Below are 25674 nucleotides of genomic sequence, written 5' to 3' on the forward strand. Positions count from 1 at the left end.
AGTGCTCAATATGCATCTAGATAAGTTCCTTGGGGGGTCTAGTTTCCAAAATGGGGTCACTTGTGGGGGAGCTCCAATGTTTAGGCACACAGGGGCTCTCCAAACGCGACATGGTGTCCGCTAACAATTGGAGCTAATTTTCCATTCAAAAAGTCAAATGGCGCGCCTTCCCTTCCGAGCCCTGCCGAGTGCCCAAACAGTGGTTTACCCCCACATATGAGGTATCGACGTACTCGGGAGAAATTGCCCAACAAATTTTATGATCCATTTTACCCTACTGCCCATGTGAAAATGAAAAAATTGAGGCGAAAATAATTTTTTTGTGAAAAAAAAGTACTTTTTCATTTTTACAGATCAATTTGTGAAGCACCTGAGGGTTTAAAGTGCTCACTAGGCATCTAAATAAGTTCCTTGGGGGGTCTAGTTTCCAAAATGGGGTCACTTGTGGGGGAGCGCCAATGTTTAGGCACACAGGAGCTCTCCAAACGCGACATGGTGTCCGCTAACGATGGAAATAATTTTTCATTCAAAAAGTCAAATGGCGCTCCTTCCCTTCCGAGCCTTACCATGTGCCCAAACAGTGGTTTACCCCCACATGTGAGGTATTGGTGTACTCAGGAGAAATTGCCCAACACATTTTAGGATCCATTTTATCCTGTTGCCCATGTGAAAATGAAAAAATTGAGGCTAAAAGAATTTTTTTGTGAAAAAAAAGTACTTTTTCATTTTTACGGATTAATTTGTGAAGCACCTGGGGGTTCAAAGTGCTCACTATGCATCTAGATAAGTTCCTTGGGGCGTCTAGTTTCCAAAATGGGGTCACTTGTGGGGGAGCTCCAATTTTTAGGCACACGGGGGCTCTCCAAACGTGACATGGTGTCCGCTAAAGAGTGGAGCCAATTTTTGATTCAAAAAGTCAAATGGCGCTCCTTCCCTTCCAAGCCCTGCCGTGCGCCCAAACAGTGGTTTACCCCCACATATGAGGTATCAGCGTACTCAGGACAAATTGGACAACAACTTTCGTGGTTCAGTTTCTCCTTTTACCATTGGGAAAATAAAAAAATTGTTGCTAAAATATAATTTTTGTGACTAAAAAGTTAAATGTTCATTTTTTCCTTCCATGTTGCTTCTGCTGCTGTGAAGCACCTGAAGGGTTAATAAACTTCTTGAATGTGGTTTTGTGCACCTTGAGGGGTGCAGTTTTTAGAATGGTGTCACTTTTGGGTATTTTCAGCCATATAGACCCCTCAAACTGACTTCAAATGTGAGGTGGTCCCTAAAAAAAATGGTTTTGTAAATTTCGTTGTAAAAATGACAAATCGCTGGTCAAATTTTAACCCTTATAACTTCCTAACAAAAAAAAATTTTGTTTCCAAAATTGTGCTGATGTAAAGTAAACATGTGGGAAATGTTATTTATTAACTATTTTGTGTCACATATCTCTCTGGTTTAACAGAACAAAAATTCAAAATGTGAAAATTGCGAAATTTTCAAAATTTTCGCCAAATTTCCGTTTTTATCACAAATAAACGCAGAATTTATTGACCTAAATTTACCACTAACATGAAGCCCAATATGTCACGAAAAAACAATCTCAGAACCGCTAGGATCCGTTGAAGCGTTCCTGAGTTATTACCTCATAAAGGGACACTGGTCAGAATTGCAAAAAACGGCAAGGTCTTTAAGGTCAAAATAGGCTGGGTCATGAAGGGGTTAAAACCATTCTGTTAGTTGCTGCCCACTGCTCCAATTTATTTATATCTTTTTGAATCCTCTCTCTCTTCTCTAGTATGAGCTATCCCTACTAGCTTTGTGTCATCAGCAAATTTAATTAGTGTACCCTTAATTTCTTGATCAAAACAGGGCCCAGGACAGAACCCTGTGGTACCCCACTTGAGACATTCTTCCAACTGGATGTGCAGCCATTTATGACCACTCTTTGGGTCCGATCACTAAGCCAGTTATGAAGCCACCTAACAGTTGCCTTGTCCCTTCCATACTTAGTCATTTTTTCAATAAGGATGGTGTGAGATACTTTGTCAAATGCTTTGCTGAAGTCAAGATATACTATATCTACAGCAATTCCCTGATCCACCCTGTCAGTGATTCTGTCATAGAAGGAAATTACGTTAGTCTGACATGACTTATTAGTTACAAACCCATGCTGACTCTGATTAATCACTTCACTATTATCCAGGTACTTACATACATGTTGTTTAATAATTTGTTCAAAGATCTTTCCTGGTATGGAAGTCAGACTCACTAGCCTATAGTTCCCTGGGTTCACCTTCTTCCCCCTTTTGAAAATAGGAACAACATTTGCCCTTCTCCAGTCTTCTGGGAATTCTCCTGTTCTCCAAGAATTTTCAAAGATTATGGAGAGTGGTTCAAAAAATTCTTCTGCTATCTTCTTCAGTACTCTGGGGTATAATTCATCTGGACCTGGAGACTTGAATTCATTTATGTTAGCTAAGTGTTTCCTCACTATCTTTCTGTTTATAGATATCCTGGAATCTTCTACTCCTTCAATAGGACAGTGAAGATCAGTTGATGTTACATTTCCTTTCTGTGAGAAAACAGATGCTAAATAGGAATTTAAAAGTTTGGCCTTCTCAACACCCTTTCTTACCATTTCATCATTTTCATCCATTAAAAATCCTATAGCATCTTTGATTTTTCTTTTACTTTTGACATATCCCAAAATCTTATTTAACTGCTTTAGACTAGTGATGAGTGAGTGTACTCATTGCTTGGGTTTTCCCGAGCACGCTCGGGTGATAGCCCAGTATTTGTTAGTGTTCGGAGATTAAGTTTTCATCGCCGCAACTGAATGATTTACAGCTATTAGCCAGCTTGATTACATGTGGGGATTCCCTAGCAACCAGGCAACCCGGAGATCACCTGAGCGTGCTTGAGAAAACCTGAGCAACGAATATACTTGCCCATCACTACTTTTGACGTCTCTTGCAAGCCTTAATTCATTGTCAGCTTTAGTAATCTGATTCGTGCCCTGCAGGTTCTGCAGACCGCATTATATTCTTCTTTAGATATGCCTCCATCTTTCCATTTGATAAACATTTCTTTCTTCCTTTTTTTTTGCACAGGGCCCCGACTTCTTTAATGGCAATCCACAGAATAAGCAATGTGTGAGAGCACAATTTTGCACTTTCTATGGTTTATTGCTTGATATGAAACTTCTCCATACATATTAAAATAAAGTCAGCCAAACCAGCCAATATCGGCAGGACTGACCAACCATTTATTGTATATATATATATATATATATATATATATATATATATATATACAGTGGGGCAAAAAAGTATTTAGTCAGCCAGCAATAGTGCAAGTTCCACCACTTAAAAAGATGAGAGGCGTCGGTAATTTACATCATAGGTAGACCTCAACTATGGGAGACAAACTGAGAAAAAAAAATCCAGAAAATCACATTGTCTGTTTTTTTAACATTTTATTTGCATATTATGGTGGAAAATAAGTATTTGGTCAGAAACAAAATTTCATCTCAATACTTTGTAATATATCCTTTGTTGGCAATGACAGAGGTCAAACGTTTTCTGTAAGTCTTCACAAGGTTGCCACACACTGTTGTTGGTATGTTGGCCCATTCCTCCATGCAGATCTCCTCTAGAGCAGTGATGTTTTTGGCTTTTCGCTTGGCAACACGGACTTTCAACTCCCTCCAAAGGTTTTCTATAGGGTTGAGATCTGGAGACTGGCTAGGCCACTCCAGGACCTTGAAATGCTTCTTACGAAGCCACTCCTTCGTTGCCCTGGCGGTGTGCTTTGGATCATTGTCATGTTGAAAGACCCAGCCACGTTTCATCTTCAATGCCCTTGCTGATGGAAGGAGGTTTGCACTCAAAATCTCACGATACATGGCCCCATTCATTCTTTCATGTACCCGGATCAGTCGTCCTGGCCCCTTTGCAGAGAAACAGCCCCAAAGCATGATGTTTCCACCACCATGCTTTACAGTAGGTATGGTGTTTGATGGATGCAACTCAGTATTCTTTTTCCTCCAAACACGACAAGTTGTGTTTCTACCAAACAGTTCCAGTTTGGTTTCATCAGTCCATAGGACATTCTCCCAAAACTCCTCTGGATCATCCAAATGCTCTCTAGCAAACTTCAGACGGGCCTGGACATGTACTGGCTTAAGCAGTGGGACACGTCTGGCACTGCAGGATCTGAGTCCATGGTGGCGTAGTGTGTTACTTATGGTAGGCCTTGTTACATTGGTCCCAGCTCTCTGCAGTTCATTCACTAGGTCCCCCCGCGTGGTTCTGTGATTTTTGCTCACCGTTCTTGTGATCATTCTGACCCCACGGGGTGGGATTTTGCGTGGAGCCCCAGATCGAGGGAGATTATCAGTGGTCTTGTATGTCTTCCATTTTCTAATTATTGCTCCCACTGTTGATTTCTTCACTCCAAGCTGGTTGGCTATTGCAGATTCAGTCTTCCCAGCCTGGTGCAGGGCTACAATTTTGTTTCTGGTGTCCTTTGACAGCTCTTTGGTCTTCACCATAGTGGAGTTTGGAGTCAGACTGTTTGAGGGTGTGCACAGGTGTCTTTTTATACTGATAACAAGTTTAAACAGGTGCCATTACTACAGGTAATGAGTGGAGGAAAGAGGCGTGTTAGGGCTAGCGGAACGCACCAAATATTAAGACAGATAGAGTATGGTGCGTTCGCAGCCCGGGGTCCACCGTGCAGAGATGGAACCTGCTGCCAAGTAACGACGGACTATATGGCGGTACTCATAAGTATACACACGTGGGTTAAACTTCACCCAACGTGAAGGAAGCGATCCTGTTGCGTCACAGGACCGCGGTACCGCACATAGAGCGCGAGCAAGTAGTCAGCGAACTCAACCCCAACTAGGATTGAAGTCCGATTAGACCCTTGCTGGCATAACACCGCAACTGGGTGTGTAAGGAAACTAGATAACGATTTTAAGGCACAAGAGTGCATGCGGTGCCGCACTGACGAACGCCACTAACCACCCAGGCTTGGGTAAGGAAAGCACAGAGGAAGTGCACGGCGCCGTACTGGCGGTCACAGCAACTGGACGCTGTAATGTGTGATTCGTGCTGTAGGCTAAGTCGGGCGCTAGATAGCAACCATACACCTTCCGCGAACAGACATTCAATAGGGTAGGGGTATCCAAGGATGACTTGCACTCACAACATACACACATTAACAATTGTACACTAGCGCATGGCCGTGCGGTCATGCGCAGTTTATATAGTTGCAGCACAGGAAGTGGCCACAGAAACTTTGCCCTTCCAAGACCTGCCAAGAGGACCAATGGAATGTGCTGCAGAGCCTGAGCACATGACCCTCGATCTCCAACGGGAGATCTTGCCCTGGGCATCCTCAGTGTGTGCAGACAAGGACTTAGTCCCAGAGAAGTCCGCTCGCTGCTGACCAGCACTGACTTTAATGGCAGAAGCTGAAGAAGCAGCAGTAACTCTCTGTACAGCGTGAGACTGAGCAAGACGCTGGGACCGACGTCCCTGCTGAGCAGACTCCACTGCGGCTGGATAAGAATGGGAGACCGCAGCGGAGATGGCTCGAGATTCCCCCTGTGCAGAAGTGGGAACTCGAGACCTAACAGAGGAGACTATTAAAGAAGAAGTTACAGGTCTGTGAGAGCCAGAAATCTTGATTGTTTGTTTCTGACCAAATATTTATTTTCCACCATAATATGCAAAAAAAAATGATAAAAAAACAGACAATGTGATTTTCTGGATTTTTTTTTCTCAGTTTGTCTTCCATAGTTGAGGTCTACCTATGATGTAGATTACAGACGCCTCTCAACTTTTTAAGTGGTGGAACTTGCACTATTGCTGACTGACTAAATACTTTTTTGCCCCACTGTATATATTTACAGTGGGGCAAAAAAGTATTTAGTCAGTCAGCAATAGTGCAAGTTCCACCACTTAAAAAGATGAGAGGCGTCTGTAATTTACATCATAGGTAGACCTCAACTATGGGAGACAAACTGAGAAAAAAAAATCCAGAAAATCACATTGTCTGTTTTTTTAACATTTTATTTGCATATTATGGTGGAAAATAAGTATTTGGTCAGAAACAAAATTTCATCTCAATACTTTGTAATATATCCTTTGTTGGCAATGACAGAGGTCAAACGTTTTCTGTAAGTCTTCACAAGGTTGCCACACACTGTTGTTGGTATGTTGGCCCATTCCTCCATGCAGATCTCCTCTAGAGCAGTGATGTTTTTGGCTTTTCGCTTGGCAACACGGACTTTCAACTCCCTTCAAAGGTTTTCTATAGGGTTGAGATCTGGAGACTGGCTAGGCCACTCCAGGACCTTGAAATGCTTCTTACGAAGCCACTCCTTCTTTGCCCTGGCAGTGTGCTTTGGATCATTGTCATGTTGAAAGACCCAGCCACTTTCATCTTCAATGCCCTTGCTGATGGATGGAGGTTTGCACTCAAAATCTCATGATACATGGCCCCATTCATTCTTTCATGTACCCGGATCAGTCGTCCTGGCCCCTTTGCAGAGAAACAGCCCCAAAGCATGATGTTTCCACCACCATGCTTTACAGTAGGTATGGTGTTTGATGGATGCAACTCAGTATTCTTTTTCCTCCAAACACGACAAGTTGTGTTTCTACCAAACAGTTCCAGTTTGGTTTCATCAGACCATAGGACATTCTCCCAAAACTCCTCTGGATCATCCAAATGCTCTCTAGCAAACTTCAGACGGGCCCAGACATGTACTGGCTTAAGCAGTGGGACACGTCTGGCACTGCAGGATCTGAGTCCATGGTGGCGTAGTGTGTTACTTATGGTAGGCCTTGTTACATTGGTCCCAGCTCTCTGCAGTTCATTCACTAGGTCCCCCCGCGTGGTTCTGGGATTTTTGCTCACCGTTCTTGTGATCATTCTGACCCCACGGGGTGGGATTTTGCGTGGAGCCCCAGATCAAGGGAGATTATCAGTGGTCTTGTATGTCTTCCATTTTCTAATTATTGCTCCCACTGTTGATTTCTTCACTCCAAGCTGGTTGGCTATTGCAGATTCAGTCTTCCCAGCCTGGTGCAGGGCTACAATTTTGTTTCTGGTGTCCTTTGACAGCTCTTTGGTCTTCACCATAGTGGAGTTTGGAGTCAGACTGTTTGAGGGTGTGCACAGGTGTCTTTTTATACTGATAACAAGTTTAAACAGGTGACATTACTACAGGTAATGAGTGGAGGAAAGAGGAGACTCTTAAAGAAGAAGTTACAGGTCTGTGAGAGCCAGAAATCTTGATTGTTTGTTTCTGACCAAATACTTATTTTCCACCATAATATGCAAATAAAATGTTAAAAAAACAGACAATGTGATTTTCTGGATTTTTTTTTCTCAGTTTGTCTCCCATAGTTGAGGTCTACCTATTATGTAATTTACAGACGCCTCTCATCTTTTTAAGTGGTGGAACTTGCACTATTGCTGACTGACTAAATACTTTTTTGCCCCACTGTATATGTATATATATATATATGTGCCTCCCAACTCTCCCTGATAGATTATAAGCCACTGTTAGTGAAGATAGTAAAAATGGTAATGAAGATACAGTGCAAAGATGATAGATTTTTACATGAAGTAAGATATGCCCAATGTTAGTGAATATGAAGCTCCATAGTAAAAGCACTATTCATGTCAATGTTCTGGCTGTTCTTCATTTAGTGGAAGAAGGACATGAAGCTCTCACACAGTTCCTTATGAATGAAGTCATAAAATTGCAGCAACAGTTAAAGACAAAAGAGGTGCAGAAATGTGAACTTGTGGCTAATTCAAGACTTCTGGAGGATGAGAGAAAACAATTAAAGCTGGTGAACCTAGAACTGATGACTTTTCAGGAACGTTACAACAAAATGAAGGAGGAGCGAAACAACTGCAATGATGAGTTAATCAAAGTAAAGGATGATAATTATAATTTAGCAATGAGATATGCCCAACTTAGTGAGGAGAAGAACATGGCTGTCATGAGAAGTCGTGATTTACAACTTGAGGTAAGTGGAAACTATATATAAGTGTTAGAAAGAAAGAGCTTACCTTCTAGAAACAGCGCCACCTTTCCAAAGAGTGTCTCTGGTATTCAGTCACTTAAATGGGGCTGAGCTACAATACCAGTCACAATCCATGAACAAGATTGACATTGTTTCTGGAAAAGGCTACAGGTACCTTCACACTAAGCGACGCTGCAGCGATACCGACAACGATGTCGATCGCTGCAGCGTCGCTGTTTGGTCGCTGGAGAGCTGTCACACAGACAGCTCTCCAGCGACCAACGATCCCGAGGTCCCCGGTAACCAGGGTAAACATCGGGTAACTAAGCGCAGGGCCGTGCTTAGTAACCCGATGTTTACCCTGGTTACCAGCGTAAACGTTAAAAAAACAAACACTACATACTTACTTTCAGCTGTCTGTCCTCCGGCGCTGTGCTTCTCTGCACTCCTCTGAACTGTCAGCGCCGGTCAGCCAGAAAGCACAGCGGTGACGTCACCGCTCTGCTTTCCGGCTGGCCGGTGCTGACACAGGATGCAGGAGGAGTGCAGAGAAGCAGAGCGCCGGGGACAGACAGCTGAAGGTAAGTATGTAGTGTTTGTTTTTTTAACGTTTATGCTGGTAACCAGGGTAAACATCAGGTTACTAAGCGCGGCCCTGCGCTTAGTAACCCGATGTTTACCCTGGTTACCAGTGAAGACATCGCTGAATCGGCGTCACACACGCCGATCCAGCGATGTCAGCGGGAGATCCAGCGACGAAATAAAGTTCTGGACTTTCCTCAGCGACCAACGATCTCCCAGCAGGGGCCTGATCGTTGGTCGCTGTCACACATAACGATTTCCTTAACGATATTGTTGCTACTTCACAAAAAGCAACGATATCGTTAACGATATCGTTATTTGTGAAGGTACCTTAACTTTTAACTCAGGTCAACCTTAACAAGGCAAGCATGTGACATGTACCAAGGCTATTGCATCAGAAAGTTGAAAATTTAGTGCATGCAATTTTTGCTCAAAAATTTTCAACTATTTGCAATTTCACATTGCTCTTGCCACTTTTTAAAAGCAGTAACAGTTATCTAAGCAAATGAGATTTTAGACAGAATCAGCTGTGGAGGATATCCACTAATAAAACATAACTTTTAATATTAAATGCTAAAAAATGCACATCCAACAGGACACAAACGAAAAAAAAAAAAAACACATACAAAGTGCTCAGGTGAACCAGTGCTCAATTAAAATGAATGGTTTGATCTCACCCAAGCTGCCGGACACTGTATACTTCCGTACGACACAGTAGAGATCCAATTAGATGAGGAGGGGCAGGGCTAAAGTAGTACAGTCTACCCTGTAACCCCTATGTAACTCCTGTCCTAACAAGGACAGGCCCCAAATGGACCTTGCTCTAAGGAACCAGCCCACCCAATATGTATAAAGGCAGAGTCCCAAAAACCTCTTGAAATGTGGTATCTTCCTCCCTACGCGTTTCAACTCCGATCATGGAGAATCATCAGGGGAGTCATATGGAAAGAAGTGCCAACGGGCACAGAGATGTAAGTCCGTCTAAATTGTGGGGCCTGCAGTGGCTAGGCAACCCAAGCTGGAAACGACCGTCTGTGTCCACAGTCTCTGGTAGAGTACGACCCACCACTGTCAAGCCTCTCTATATACCCAAAGCCCCTCCCCCTAATTACTGATATACTGGGAATTGGGAAAAATCCGGAACGGATCAAGCTGCCTAATAAACCATGTGCCACAGATATAAATATACACTGTATGCCCCAGATAATAATGGATCGGGTTGGGGCATTCCGAGGGGGCATAATTAATGCCCGTGTGCCCCCATAATTATGAATAAAAAAGTTGTCATAGCCGAACAAGGCCAGAACTAGCCATATGCGGCTGCATGGTTACCAGTTTATAGATAATGACACATAGAGAGCACGAGCACCAGAAGTTACGGCGCCATCTCATGTGCGCTGACGTGCTTACCCGGCGTACATAGTAGGGGGCATGATTAATATCGGTAAAGCCCCACTGTCATAATCGGTGGTAAAGCCCCACTGTAATAAACAGCCATGTGACATAAGTACTCACCATCTATGTCCACATGGATTATATACAATAGCACATAGTAAAACGCGTGCACCGGAAGTTGCGGCGCACCTTGTGCGCGTCACATACTCCCGGGCGCCTACATAGCGTGACGCCGAGTGCGCTCCAGCGGTGGAACACAAGCCGACTCACTCGGCGTGGTGAGTGCAAAAACCGGAAGTTGCGGCGCCATCTTGTGCGCGTCATTTCCTGTCCGGCGCCCACCTGTTGCCATAGTAAATGCGTTTCAAGGGTGAAACGCAAGCCGTCTCCCTCATCGGTAACAGTAAAGCGCCGGCCCTTGTAAGTTAAACAGAAGGGAGGGGGGAGGAGGCATCCTAGAATGTGTCACAATAATCGAAACGACCCATGATATTGACATATAAGATTCTATACGGTACCCATATCTATGCATAATAGAAAGCAAACTGGTAGAAATAGATTATAAACCCAGACAGGGGGGAGGGTTAGAGGCTAACATAAATGGGCAAAGATAGATTTAACAAAAGACCATAAAACAGTTTACGTGAAACGTGAATAAAATTGGATGCACAAAAGCAAAAAACAGAAGCACATACTAGACATACAGATGTCAGTAATTGAGGTCAAAGTGACACCCGCTACATAATAACCTAGATGGCCATACGGAACATAGCTGTGGCTAGTCTCCAAACAGATCCAGAATGGATCATAACATATCTTGCTTCCTTTGGCATGGAAACTGGAGAAGACCCATCAGACAGACAAATAAAAAATAATGAAAAGTAATAAACCAAGGAGGGAGAGAGAGGGGGAGGAGGAAGGACAGAGAGGGAGGGAACGGACAAAGAGACATGGGGGGAGGGGGAAAAAAAAAAAAAAAAAAAAAAGACTAGGCAAGGAGAGGGGAGAAAGCCACTAATAGGGTGATTCAAGCCTAAAGGAAACAACTATAATTGAGTTGTTCGTTTAAACCATGGGGTTGGCATGTATCCAGAAGAAAGATCCATCTCGCTTCTCTCTGAAGAAGCATTTTATCCAGGTCACCCTCCCTAGGCGGAGGGTGCACCTTGTCAATCCCCATAAATCGCAAGACCTTGGGGTCACCCCCATGTATATCATGGACATGTTTTGCAATCGGGGTGTCCCTTCTATTTCGTACGTCCCCCAAGTGTTCCCCCACTCGTCGTCTGAATTCCCTGATCGTTTTTCCAATATATGTGATTCCGCAGGTACAGCTCACCCTATAGACAATCCCTGTTGTTCTACAATTGATAAAGTCCCTGATGGTATAGGACTGCTGTGTATGCTCATTATGGAATTCCTTCCCAGTAAGGACAAAGTCACACGCCACACAGGCTCCACATTTAAAACATCCTGCTGGTCTTTGAGGGAGCCATGTCTCCTTTCTTGGTGTAGTAAAGTGGCTATGCATGAGTCTGTCCCCCAAGCTCCTACCTCTCCGATAGGTAATCCTTGGTTCCCTGCCAATGATATCTTTAACATCCTCGTCCATCCCCAAAATCCCCCAATGTTTTCTCAAAATGTCCCTCACGGGTCCTGCCCCATTATCAAAGGTGCAGATCACCCTAGTCTCCTTAGGGATCTCTTCTTCCCTATTTCGGGGTATTAGCAAGGTCCCCCTCTCACGTGCATTCGCATGGCGAAATGCTTCCCTAAGAATCCAATCCGGGTAGCCCCTAGCCTGGAACCTCTGCCGAAGATCATCCGCCTTCATTTTGAAATCCCTTTGATTAGAACAGTTGCGACGCAGCCTAAGGTATTGGCCTTTAGGGATGCCCTTTTTAAGAGAGAAGGGATGATGGCTATCCCACCTTAAAAGGGAATTGGTTGCGGTCGGCTTCCTATACACAGTGGTTTCAAGACACTCCCCATCCCTAGACTTAGAGATGAGGACATCCAGAAACGGTAGTCTCTCCTCCTGTATTTCAAAAGTAAAGCTGAGGCCAATCTCATTGTCGTTAAGGGATGCCACAAACTCAGCAAAGCCCTCCCTGGTGCCCCTCCACAGTATGAAAATATCATCTATATATCTGACCCAAAGGTCCACAAGGGCCAGATAGTTCTCATAAGTCTCGGAAAAGGCAATACTGTCCTCCCACCAGCCCAGGAACAAGTTTGCGTAGGTGGGCGCACAAGGGCTGCCCATGGCAGTGCCCCTGAGCTGGTGGAGGATCTTGCCATCAAAGCAAAAGAAATTGTTGTGAAGTACAAATTCGAGAAGAGATATGATAAGTTCATTGTGAGCCCTGAACTGACACCCCCTTGTGTTCAAAAAGTATTGCACCCCCTGAACCCCACACTGATGCGGGATTGAGGAGTACAGGGACTCAACGTCAATGCTGGCCAGGAGGGTGCCAGGTTCAAGGGAAATACCCTCTAGTCTGCGAAGCAGATCCATGGTATCCCTAACATACGATGGGAGTGCGGTAACAAATGGTCTAAGGACATTGTCGATGTAAATACCCACATTTTGTCCAACACCTCCTATCCCAGAGACAATAGGTCTACCTTTTAGCGGATCCAGGCCCTTGTGGACCTTTGGAAGGGCGTAGAATGTGGGCATCACCGGGTGGAGGGGCAACAGGAAGGAGAACTCATCCTCATTAATCAATTTCTCAGTTTTGGCTTTAAGTAAAATGGCCCTAAGTTCTGACACACATTTAGTAGTTGGATTCGTTGTTACATGGGCATAAGTGGTCTGGTCATTAAGTAGCGACAAACACATATTCCTATAACTGTCGATCCCCAAAACCACCACATTGCCACCTTTGTCAGATGGCTTGAAAATAAGGGATTTGTCATTTTCTAAACCCTGGAGAGCCTCCATCTGTACTCTACTGAGATTGTGACGAGACTGGCAGTGTGCTAAATTCTTGATGTCTTGGGTACTCAAATTCAAGAAGACATCAATTGCGGAGAGATCTCCACCTACTGGGGCCAATTTTTTACTAGGATTTTTGAGTTGAGTGAAGGGACCAGTTCCTTCATTTGTGGCTGATGTGGTGTCCAGACCTGCCAGAAGTTGTATATCAGGTAACATATCAAGAGAGATGCCCAATTCATGACAGGTTTTTTTGTCCTTTTGTTTAAAAAATTTATGCCACTTGAGTTTTCTTACAAACAGATTCAAATCCTTAACCATATCAAAAGGGACAAAGTCAGAACTGGGTATAAACGATAATCCTTTTGAGAGGCCCGACATTTCAACCTCCGTAAGCTGTCTGTCTGATAGATTCAAAACCTGTGACTGCGGAGCTGGTACGGTCGATCTAAAAAACCAGTCCTCGGTATATTAGTCTGAAATCTATCTCCTCTACGGTAGTTGCTACCCCTCCCCCTCTGTCGGTTTTTAGGAGTGGGCCTTCTACTCTCTGTATCTGACAGATCTGTCTCAGTAGAAGACAGATCTGTCTCTCTATCTCCTCTTTCAGATCTATCCACCACAACTTGATATATTTTGTTGTCCTTGAAGTCCTGCAGGTCCCTGAGATATTGTTTATGTTTTCTTTCTTTGAGATTATACTGAAACTTCTCAATGGAGTTTTGTAACTCAGTCTCCTTCACAATGAAGTCTTTCTCAGACTCAAATTTTTTGGTAATCTCTATCTGTTCTTTGAGTTTAGTATTTAGTCTCTCCAAATTGATCTTTTCTTCATTGACTAGAATCTGCATAAATCTCAGGGAACTGCAGGTAGCTTCCTTCTCCCAAAGACTCATCAACTGGGGGTTTCTGGACCGTGCTGCTGGGGTGAGGGAAATACGTAGTCCTCTTGGAACTATACCATTTTTGATATAGTTCTCAAGGCTCTGTAGTTCCCACCAAGAAACTATTTGTTCCCTGTACACTCTATTCAAATCTTTAAAGACAGAAGCATAAGTGGGTGTATATTTCTTTTGAGAGAAAGCCTTCTCTGAAAAAATGTCTTTGGCCTCAGTAAGCCATAGGTCTGTATCAGGGCCTGCTGCCAGAAACCCAGCCATAGCAAGAACAATCAATAGCAGAAAAAGCTATAGTAATAAACAGCCATGTGACATAAGTACTCACCATCTATGTCCACATGGATTATATACAATAGCGCATAGTAAAACGCGTGCACCGGAAGTTGCGGCGCACCTTGTGCGCGTCACATACTCCCGGGCGCCTACATAGTGTGACGCCGAGTGCGCTCCAGCGGTGGAACGCAAGCCGACTCACTCGGCGTGGTGAGTGCAAAAACCGGAAGTTGCGGCGCCATCTTGTGCGCGTCATTTCCTGTCCGGCGCCCACCTGTTGCCATAGTAAATGCGTTTCAAGGGTGAAACGCAAGCCGTCTCCCTCATCGGTAACAGTAAAGCGCCGGCCCTTGTAAGTTAAACAGAAGGGAGGGGGGGGGAGGCATCCTAGAATGTGTCACAATAATCGAAACGACCCATGATATTGACATATAAGATTCTATACGGTACCCATATCTATGCATAATAGAAAGCAAACTGGTAGAAATAGATTATAAACCCAGACAGGGGGGAGGGTTAGAGGCTAACATAAATGGGCAAAGATAGATTTAACAAAATACCATAAAACAGTTTACGTGAAACGTGAATAAAATTGGATGCACAAAAGCAAAAAACAGAAGCACATACTAGACATACAGATGTCAGTAATTGAGGTCAAAGTGACACCCGCTACATAATAACCTAGATGGCCATACGGAACATAGCTGTGGCTAGTCTCCAAACAGATCCAGAATGGATCATAACATATCTTGCTTCCTTTGGCATGGAAACTGGTGGGTCGTACTCTACCAGAGACTGTGGACACAGACGGTCGTTTCCAGCTTGGGTTGCCTAGCCACTGCAGGCCCCACAATTTAGACGGACTTACATCTCTGTGCCCGTTGGCACTTCTTTCCATATGACTCCCCTGATGATTCTCCATGATCGGAGTTGAAACGCGTAGGGAGGAAGATACCACATTTCAAGAGGTTTTTGGGACTCTGCCTTTATACATATTGGGTGGGCTGGTTCCTTAGAGCAAGGTCCATTTGGGGCCTGTCCTTGTTAGGACAGGAGTTACATAGGGGTTACAGGGTAGACTGTACTACTTTAGCCCTGCCCCTCCTCATCTAATTGGATCTCTACTGTGTCGTACGGAAGTATACAGTGTCCGGCAGCTTGGGTGAGATCAAACCATTCATTTTAATTGAGCACTGGTTCACCTGAGCACTTTGTATGTGTTTTTTTTTTTTTTCGTTTGTGTCCTGTTGGATGTGCATTTTTTAGCATTTAATATTAAAAGTTATGTTTTATTAGTGGATATCCTCCACAGCTGATTCTGTCTTTAGCCAGAGGGTACATGTATGGTGTGTTTTTTGCACACTATAGCTTTTTCTGCAAATGAGATTTTAGCCAGATTTATGAATGGTGACTTCTTAAAATTTCCAGTAAGGAAGTGGCATAAAAGTGAAATACGGTATTTCTAGACAGACATGTAGCATATTGAAATAAATGTGGCTTATCAAACACTCTGCAATACTTTGAGAAATTTGATGCAACACTACAAGGAAAATTACTTTAAAAAGTCCTGTCTTTACTCACCACCTTCCTCTAAGAGAAATCCTATTTCCAAGAACTATGGTCGTTGTCTCACTGGGAAGATTGTGTCATTTTCTTTGAATGTGTATTGAACAATATAACACATACGTTTCGTGTGTCGCTTCCTTAAATAATTTATACTTTCATTTTTAATCTTACTTTATGCTTTATGGTCTGAAGATAGACAAACCTTGAGTGATATTACCGTAAATGGAACCAGACATATTTGTAAATGAGGAAGCATACAAAGCTTTTTATTTTCATCTTATCCCAGTTGCTCAGCTCAGTGTAGCAAATGGTAAACTCCTCGTTCATTGTTGCTTGTATCTTTATTGTGAAAAAGTCTTTTTTTTTTCTTACATTTCATAATTATTTGTTATATTACTACCAAGCTACTTGTTTTCTTCCTTGTCAGGTTCCATTAAAAAATTGCAAATATTGGAATATTGAGCAAACATTTTTGACATTTTGTGCCACTTTGCTTACTGGGACAAGTTGGAAAATGTAATATATTTTACACCACAAACTGGTGTAAATTATTGCACAAATCTGTAACTGCTTGTAGCACATGGACAGACAAATTTATAGACAAATTAAAAATAATGTAAATACCTAAATTAATTTGTTACATTTTTACTCAAGCATACTTTGAGCTAGGACTAGTACAATCTAAAAACTAAACGACACAATATCCATTTGTTTCCCCATCTGCTCTGCAGCCACAGTAGTATTGATGATGGTGCTGCTCCTTGCTAACATATAAGACTGGGAGACACCTAACACACACAGGGCAGCTAATAAGGAAACAGCAAAATTACTGTGAACAGGTGACTGCTCCTGGATTCAGACAATCTGGATGTCTTTGGAAATGGAAATATATTAAAAAGCTATTTTATGGAGCAAAGTACCGTAATTTATGTGTCCAGATGAAATATATGTTGATTCATCACTTTGGCCCGAGAGACACATCCTGCAAGGGAGTGGGCACTCAAATCTAATTGTCCATGGAAGGTCATTTTTTGGAAAGATGTCACTCTTATTTATTCATTATGCCTCAGCAAAATGTCGTAGCACTAGTGAAACAGATACTTCTCGTTTCAGCTCATGAGTTATATTTCCAGGATAAATCTACACAGTTTTAATTTAATTGATACACTTCAATACCTCATAACTTTGAAAAAGAGGAAACAGGGACACATACTGTGGTGAACTGCAGTAATTTTTATTTCACACTATACCATTTCTCTGAACTCAGACAGTTCTTTATAAGTGCTCATGCAGAAATATTGGGGATGAGAGACCAAAAAGAGGCAATTCCTGCAGAGACAGGTGATTCCAAAGAAGGGTCTAACTGGTCATGTCAGATCCCTTAAAGTTTTTCACCTGACCACTGTCTTTAAACCCCTTTTACCCCTACAGTTCATTTACTCTGCTGACAGAGGAAGAAATGCATTACACTTGGGTACTGCCCTTATCCGGGCGGGAGCAATGCATGGGGCACAACAGGGTGTGACAGATAAGGTCCTGTCATGGTTTGTCTGGGTCGGTTCTTCTAGGGTTAATTTCTGTAGCCTCCCTCTGATCCTGGGTGGACTTTTTATAGCCTCCATCTGGGAGTTTCCTTTGTCAGTGATACTTTCGTCCTTGGCTGAGTGTGTTGACCCCTTAGTGTGTTTTGTGCCGTGTGCTGGTTTGCCTGATTCCTTGGTTTTTGACTCTGTCTAGTCTCTGGATACTGTTTGTTGGATTCCGTCTCTGTACTTTCTATGTCCGTTTGGTATTGACCTCTGCTTGGCCCCTACTATCCTTTCTGTCTAGTCCCTTGGTACCGTCATGCTATCCGGTGCTCTGACCCCGGCCTAATCTGGTTGTCCCTGTCCCTGTCTGTGCCCCTTAGATCTGTCCTTTAGTTACCTTTCTAGCAGTTTTCCTTCCGCTCCTAGTTCCGTGGAGCTTAGGCCATGCCCCCCAGCAGTCAGGCGCTTCAGGTCCTATCAGGCCTGAAGCAATCTCTCTCCAGTCTCGCTTGCCCCATGTTCCTGGGATCCTGTGGCTCTCTCCGGGCCCTGTCTTCCTGGGAGATTGCATCGGTGAGTGTCACTTACAACTCCCTCCGTGATAGGTCCCTTGTGTATTTTGCTTCTACAGTCCTGCCTGCCTGACAGTGGTTCATCATGTAACATTGGTGAGACCAAACCTTACACTGGTTTACTGAGCACTTGCACTTTATATTGTGATAATTATTGGTGGTCATTGTACATGTTGGTTCAATCTAGGTTTTTATAATATACCATTAAAAGTTATATTTTCTATCTATTTTCTCTCCCTGCTGACTAGTGATATATTTTGAGAGTTCTGTATAGGTCTGTTATACTACATAAGACCCCTGCTGTCTTTCTCAAAGACACAAGCTGATAAGATGACTTGTACTCTGTGGAGACTGCAATGAGCTTTCCCTGTTCTACCTCTGGTGCACATCTCCAGTCACTGTAAGCTTGCCAAGAATCACAGGCCATACTCCACGTGACATCGCCATTTAGAGCTCATTGCAGAGCAGATGGCTAAACTGTTCAAAGGACAGACCGGAAATCTCTGTGATCTGTGTTTTGAATGGACTGAAGCCAGTAGTATGGAGCTGGATGTCACATCACCACAAAACAGCTTAGGAAGACAGCAGAATTTTAAGAGCAAATAAATTATGAATTTTATTAATTTCCGATAACCTTCACAATGCTTTAATAATCTGTGTGCCCAGAAAACCCTTTTCATTCTCTGACAGAGGTCCAGGTATGATGGGTCATCCATTTGATTTAAGGTAGTTAGGCACGTGGCTACCCTGTGTACATGGAGGTATAGCCTGGTGCCTATTTTCCTAATGCCCCTAGTCAGAACCATTAATAAATTAACCATTAATTAATAGTTTACATGGGACATGATAGTGGAATTAAATATTGTACCATAGATCATTGTGGTTGAACAAAAGAAATAATCCACAAGTTATGGAATGCAAAAACCTTGCACATTCTCGCATCCCATCAAGTATGACATGTAGTGAGATTGATCTTATGCTACAAGTCAGGTGTATAATTATCCAATGCATCATAATCGTATATTAGTTGGTCTTTGCTATGTTCATACAGTTTAGGCACCACAGGTTTCTCTACTCTTTTACACTAATTGATTTTTGTGTTCTATCCTTACCAGTCAAAGGGTTCCCCATGTTAAATATGTTGTCTATTCAGTTCCTAATCATACAGCTTCTACGTTTAGTCTTACAACTCGTTTTCAATTTCTGTGCAGATTGACAGATTAAAGCATCATCTAAATAAAGTAGAAGAAGAGTGCAAACTGGAAAGAAACCAATCACTAAAACTGAAAAATGACATTGAGAATCGCCCGAAGAGAGAACAAATGATGGAACTTGAGCGTGAAAATGAAATGCTGAAGACAACAATACAAGAATTTCAGTCATTGCTTCAGGTAGTAAGATGGTTGTTTTCACCGGATTAAAACATGCAGGTTACTTAGCATCTTTATACAGTGATCAGTGAAGGCCCCTTTACTATCATCAAGCAGATCTGACCTAAGAATCTAATGACTCCACAAGACCTCTGAAGGTGTTCTGTGGAATACACTACGTCACCAGCACATTAGCAGTGGATCATTTAGTCCCAGTTTCTGTAATTTGGGCCTGTATGGATTGGATTTATTTCTGCAGCACATCAGCACATCCTACAGGTGCTCACTCTGATTAAGACCTGAGAAGTTTGGAGGCCAAATCAATACCTTATCACTTTACATAATCCTTTCTAAACAACCTTTGCAGCGCTGCAGGATGCATTTTCCTGATGAAAGATGTTACTGCCATTAGGGGATACTGTCACAATGAAAGGAGGCATTTGGGCTAATCTAGTTAGGTGGTACATATCAAAGTAACATCCATTTGAATGCGAGGACCCAAGGTTCCTCAGCAAATATGGTTTGTGCCAGGTTGTCTTGTCCTAGTGAATCCTTATGTCATCCCCTCAGGTAACACTCGCGCACCTGGGTGTCCACATAATGTAAAGAAAATGTTATTTGTCAGACCAGGTCACATTCTTGCTTTGCCCAATGGCCTCATTCTGATGCTTTTATGGCTATTGTGACCACTTTGGTGATGGAGAGGGATTAGCGTGGGTCTGCTGCTTATCAGCCCAATATGCAGAAAGCTGCTATGTATTGTCATTTTTTAGTTAACCTTATTATAATATCCTAGCACAGGAAGCAATTAGTAATTGCAAAACATCAAAGTCAATTTTATTGTGAAAGAAACTGTCCAGCTCACCCGCATATGATCTCAAGCAGTCCGGAGCAACGAATGCATCTATGCCTAGACACAGTCAATCCAAGGAAAAGAAGGAGAGGTCCAGCTTCACAAACATGCTAATGTTTATTTATGGATGAGTACAAAAAGCCATGCAAGCAAGATTAAAATGTCATGATAGATAAGTCCTTAAAACATCAATGCGCTTCTGGTGCGTGACACCTTGGACCTCCCAATTTTTTCCTTCAAATTTATTGTATTTTTTATATAAAAGGAAGTAATAATAATAAGGATATAAAAAAAATGTGGGATTCACCACCTTGAGACCAACAGACTGCCTTTTATTTCAAGGGTTAATCTCAATTTCTCCCTTTAGGAGTGCACTGATCCTTTACCTCCCAACTTCCTGCTTGCTGGGGGAATGTGTGTAGGAGAAAAAAATCACATGTGCAGCATCAAAGAGTTTCTTACACTCCTCCTCAGCATAATGTCATGCAGACTGTCTGGACAAGGGGAGAGAAGATATTTTGGTCCATAAAAAGGGGAAATCAGACCAGGAATGAAGATGTGCTGATACATAAGAGCTAGTGAAGACAGCAGCATCCTGGACACACCTACTTCCAGCATGTATTATGGGAAGGGACATCACCACAAATTAAAAGTTTTAACTGGTTGCATGTGGTCTGAAAATAAATACAGGAATAAGGCTAGGTTCACATTAACGTTTCTGTGCGCAGCGTATCCTCTGCATGCGCAAACACATGTCAGAATGCATGCAAACGCATGTTTACGCAGTGTTTTTTTTAAATCTGCATCAGGTTACGCATGACGGCAAAAAAAACGCTGCATGTGCATGCGTTTGGATGCATTTCTGCCAGCATTTGAGTTGATTATGCGCATGCGTTCGATATTTCCAGGAGGGCGTGTCTCAAAACAGTTCCTGAACATGCGCGGTCTGAAGTACACAAGCGCATCGAACGCATGCGTACGTATGTCCTTGCGTACCAATGTGTTTCCATAGATAGTAATGCATTGTTTTGACCCACTCCATCCACAATCATACGCATGTATTTCTCTGGAGCCTGAGGATTTCTGTACATGTCATGTAACAGTAATTTGTTTCTTTCCATTTTAACAATGCATAGGATGGAGGTCGTAGTTTACCTGATTCAGACAAAGCGATTGTTGATATTCTTGAACATGATCGTAAAGAGGCACTTGAAGATCGCCATGAACTGGTAAACAGAATATTTAATCTTCAGGAAGAAATACGCCAAGCTGAAGATTTAAGGGACAAGGTAAAATGTTCATAGTGTTTCACTAATACCTCTCTTTCTGCTTTGTCCTCAATGCATATTTGAACACATTTGATCCATTCCTGCTTTTGGCATTAAAATTTCATTAAAAATACTGCATTCAAAGTGTTATACTATTACTGAAGAGGTTGTTCAATTAAAGGGGCATTCTCAAGTTATCTCTTCAACAGTTCAGATCAATGCAGTCGACTTACAGTTTTCTTCCTGGTTTCAGGAAGGATGGGCTCTTTCATGAGTGACAGGTCGGGTAAATAGAACTGAAGTACTATTAGAACTATAAAGCCCAGCACATGATCCTCTGTAACACATTCAGCCATCAGTGGTTTGTTATGAGTCTACATTGTTATAACTGGATTTACCCATAAACTAAACAAGGAAAGCAGCACTCCAAAATAAATACAATAGGTGATGTTCATTCCACATAATGGCAATGTTTTAGTCCATTTGAGGACCTTTCTCAAGCTTCTCAACTTGAGAAAGGCCCTCAAATGAGCCAAAACATTGCCTAATGGGTGATTAAACATCATATATTGTATTTATTTTGGAGTGCTGCTTTCTTTTTTTTTTGTTTATTTGGAGGATTGGTCTTTGCCTAGGAAGTCCCGCAGCCACGTACTCCTTTGCTGGTGCTGTGCCTATTTTTAACTCTCTTGATTTACACATAGAGATAACAGGGCATTTGGACAAGCACACAACTCTGTACAGACAAAGCAGAGTACATAGGAGACTTGCAGTTAAAGCCACAGAGCTGGTGATTTATATGTGCATCTCTTCAAAAGATGAGAGCGAGAGTACAGAGGGGGAGGGATATGAACAATCAATTAACTGTTGTATAGAACTCAATGGACTGGAAAGAGGTGACTGGGATGTTAAGAGTTAACCCGTCCTAGAATGTACCTGCTGAACACTCTTAGCCAGGTATTAGAAGCTGGACTCCATGGAAATGAGCAGTACACTATAAAAGATTAAATCTCTCATCACAGGAGAACGACCGCTAATAGAAAAAGCAAGTCAATTGCAAATTTGCTTATTTTCATAGAATCATAAAATGTTAAAGTTGTAAGGAACCTCCAGGGTCATGATGTGCATCCCATGCTCAATGCAGGATTCACTAAAGGACCTCAGACAGATGTCTGTCCAGCCTCTGTTTGAAGACTTCCATTGAAGGAGAACTCACCACCTCTCGTAGCAGCCTGTTCCACTCATTGATCACCCACACAGGCAAAAAGTTTTTTTCTAATATCTACAGCAGTGTTCAAAATAATAGCAGTCCAATATGACTAACCAGAGTAATCACTGTTTTTGGTATAAATCATATTACCACATGTCAAACAATTTACCAGTTGGTTCAGTAGATTCAGTGAAGCCCCACCCACTGCTGCACCTCTTCATTCAGCTCCGCCTATGGCTGCATGCGCCCTGCATACCGTATCTTTAACATTGGGTACGCAGGCCATGTGGATGTATGCGGATGCCTCCGCATGCGTCGTTTTCATGCTGCACCGACCTGCACCGAACACAACATGTTGCAATTTGTTGCGGTCGGCGCAGCGTGAAAATGACCCATGTGGAGGCATCCGCATACATCCACATGGCCTGCGTACCCAATGTTAAAGATTAGGTACACGGGACGCATGCAGTCATAGGTGGAGCTGAATGAAGAGGTGTGGCAGTGGGCAAGGATTCACGGAGGAAGTCCACAGCCCTGCCGAATGCTAGTGTGAAACTAGCGTAACCAGGTACCAGATTGCCCTTTGGTAATATTAGCAGTGCTACTGTATCATAAAACACTCAATTTTTATTGATTTCAAAAACAGTCAAAGCAAGATTAAAATTCAGAAAAACACGCAGAAAAAGAAATGATGGACTGGGATCCCTGAATACTATACGCGTGCCAGGAGGAAACAAGTTGGTCAAAATTACTAATTAAAGGGTATTACACTAAGTGATCCAATACAGCTCTTTATATAAATAAGGGGAACACTAAAATATCACATCCTAGATATCTCTGAATGAAAATTCCAGTTGCAAATTTTTATTCCATAGTGGAATATGTTCAGAACAATAAAACATAACAATTATCAATGTAAATCAAAACGAAAATCCCAAGGAGGTCTGGATTTGGAATGATACTCAAAATCAAAGTGGAAAATCAAATTACAGGCTGATCCAACTTCAGTGGAAATGCCTCATGACAAGGAAAAGATGCTCAGTATTGTGTGTGGCCTCCACGTGCCTGTATGACCTCCCTACTGTACAACGCCTGGGCATGCTCCTGATGAGGCATCTGCCAACTCCTGGACAGTCTGTGGTGCAACGTGACGTTGTTGGATGGAGTGAGACATGATGTCCCAGACATGTTCAATCGCATTCAGGTCTGGGGAACGGGGGGCCAGTCCATAGCTTCAATGCCTTCATCTTGCAGGAACTGCTGACACACTCCAGCCACATGAGATCTGGCATTGTCCTGCATTAGGAGGAACCCAGGGCCAACCACACCAGCATATGGTCTCACAATGGGTCTGAGAATCTCATCTCGGTACCTAATGGCAGTCAGGCTAACTCTGGCTAACACATGGATGGCTGTGCGGCCCTCCAAAGAAATGCTACCCCACACCATGACTGACCCACTGCCAAACCGGACATGCTGAGGGATGTTGCAGGCAACAGATCGCTCTCCACAGCATCTCCAGACTCTGTCACGCCTGTTACATGTGCTCAGTGTGAACCTGCTTTCATTTGTGAAGAGCACAGGGCGCTAGTGGCGAATTTGCCAATCCTGGTGTTCTGTGACAAATGCAAAGCATCCTGCATGGTATTGGGCTGTGAGCACAACCCCCATCTGTGGACATCGGGCACTCAGACCATCCTCATGGAGTCGGTTTCTAACCGATTGTGCAGACACATGCACATTTGTGGCCTGCTAGAGGTCATTTTGCAGGGCTCTGGCAGTGCTCCTCATCTTCCTCCTTGCACAAAGGCAGAGGTAGCTGTCCTGCTGCTGGGCTGTTGCCCTCCTACGGCCCCCTCCATGTCTCCTGGTGTACTGGCCTGTATACTAGTAGCGCCTCCAGCCTCTGGACACTACGCTGACAGATACAGCAAACCTTCTTTCCACAGCTCGCATTGATGTGCCATCCTGGATGAGCTGCACTACCTGTGCCACTTATGTGGGTTGTAGAGTCCATCTTATTCTACCACGAGTGTGAAAGCACAACCAACATTCAAAAGTGACCAAAACATCAGCCAGAAAGCATTGGTACTGAGATGTGGTCTGTGGTCCCCACCCGCAGAATCATTCCTTTATTGAGAGTGTATTGATAATTGCCAATAAGTTCCATCTGTTGTGTATTCCATTTGCACAACAGCATGTGAAATTGAATGTCAATCAGTGTTGCTTCCTAAGTGGACAGTTTGATTTCACAGAAGAAGAAAGATTGTCTTGCACAGGCGTGTACTACGGAGGACATAGAATGAACTTCAATCCAATATTGCGGCCAGCATGCAGCCAGCGGGTAAGGAAAGGGTGAATCAAACACCTGAAAGCTCCGCCCATATGACCAAAAACTGGTCCCGCCAAATTCAGGTGACAGGTTCCCTTTAAGTGTTCCATTTTTTTGAGCAGTATATATATATATATATATATATATATATATATATATATATATATAGAGAGAGAAAAAATTAGAACAGCATCATATTACCAAACTTGTGGTGCAAAGCTTTCCAAACCAATATTCAAATGGTTCCAATAATATAAGAAAAAAAGGAAAACAGCACACAAAAAATAGAAAAAAAGTGGGCTTTAATGCCTGGACGGCGTGGCAACGTTTCGGATTTCCAATCCTTTTTCAAGCAGTGAACATACAAATGAAGTGATTATATATAGATAATACATATGTTCTCTATTAATCATCATTAAAATAATATTTACATTTCTGACAATAGTGCTAATGAGTTTCATATCCAAATAAAGTGCATCAGTGTCAACGTGCATATCTCTCCAAAATACTATTAGGACAATAACCATCATGTACAGTGCACCATATATATCACATAAATATCATAATAAGCAATTAGACCTACACAGATGTCCCAATCTAATACATAATTAAGCAGACAGCACACTTACAGGCAAATCGCCGCTTGTGTACAATTCTCGGCGTCTTCCTGGAGTCACTGCGCATGTCTATGGCATTTCACCCAAGACGCATAGCATTGTGGTCAGCGCCTGCGCACTAGTGCTCCGAGGACCTCGGCGCCATTTTGGAAAAGGGAATAACCTTGATTTCAAAGGAAAGCAGGAGAACTCTGCAATTTCATAGCGAATTTCTATATTCAA

General features: G+C 42.8%; 1 protein-coding gene across 1 annotated transcript in view; it reads left to right on the forward strand.

Moving 5' to 3' along the window:
* CARD11 (caspase recruitment domain family member 11) overlaps positions 1–25674 on the forward strand; it is a 214293-nt gene that overhangs the window by 79604 nt on the left and 109015 nt on the right. The window contains exons 4-6 of the mRNA XM_069733924.1: positions 7723–8048; positions 19014–19193; positions 21162–21314. Coding sequence (XP_069590025.1) covers positions 7723–8048; positions 19014–19193; positions 21162–21314 — 659 coding nt within the window. The remainder of the gene's footprint in view (positions 1–7722; positions 8049–19013; positions 19194–21161; positions 21315–25674) is intronic.

The sequence above is a fragment of the Ranitomeya imitator genome, chromosome 7 (genome assembly GCF_032444005.1).
Source record: "Ranitomeya imitator isolate aRanImi1 chromosome 7, aRanImi1.pri, whole genome shotgun sequence".
NCBI lineage: Eukaryota > Metazoa > Chordata > Amphibia > Anura > Dendrobatidae > Ranitomeya > Ranitomeya imitator.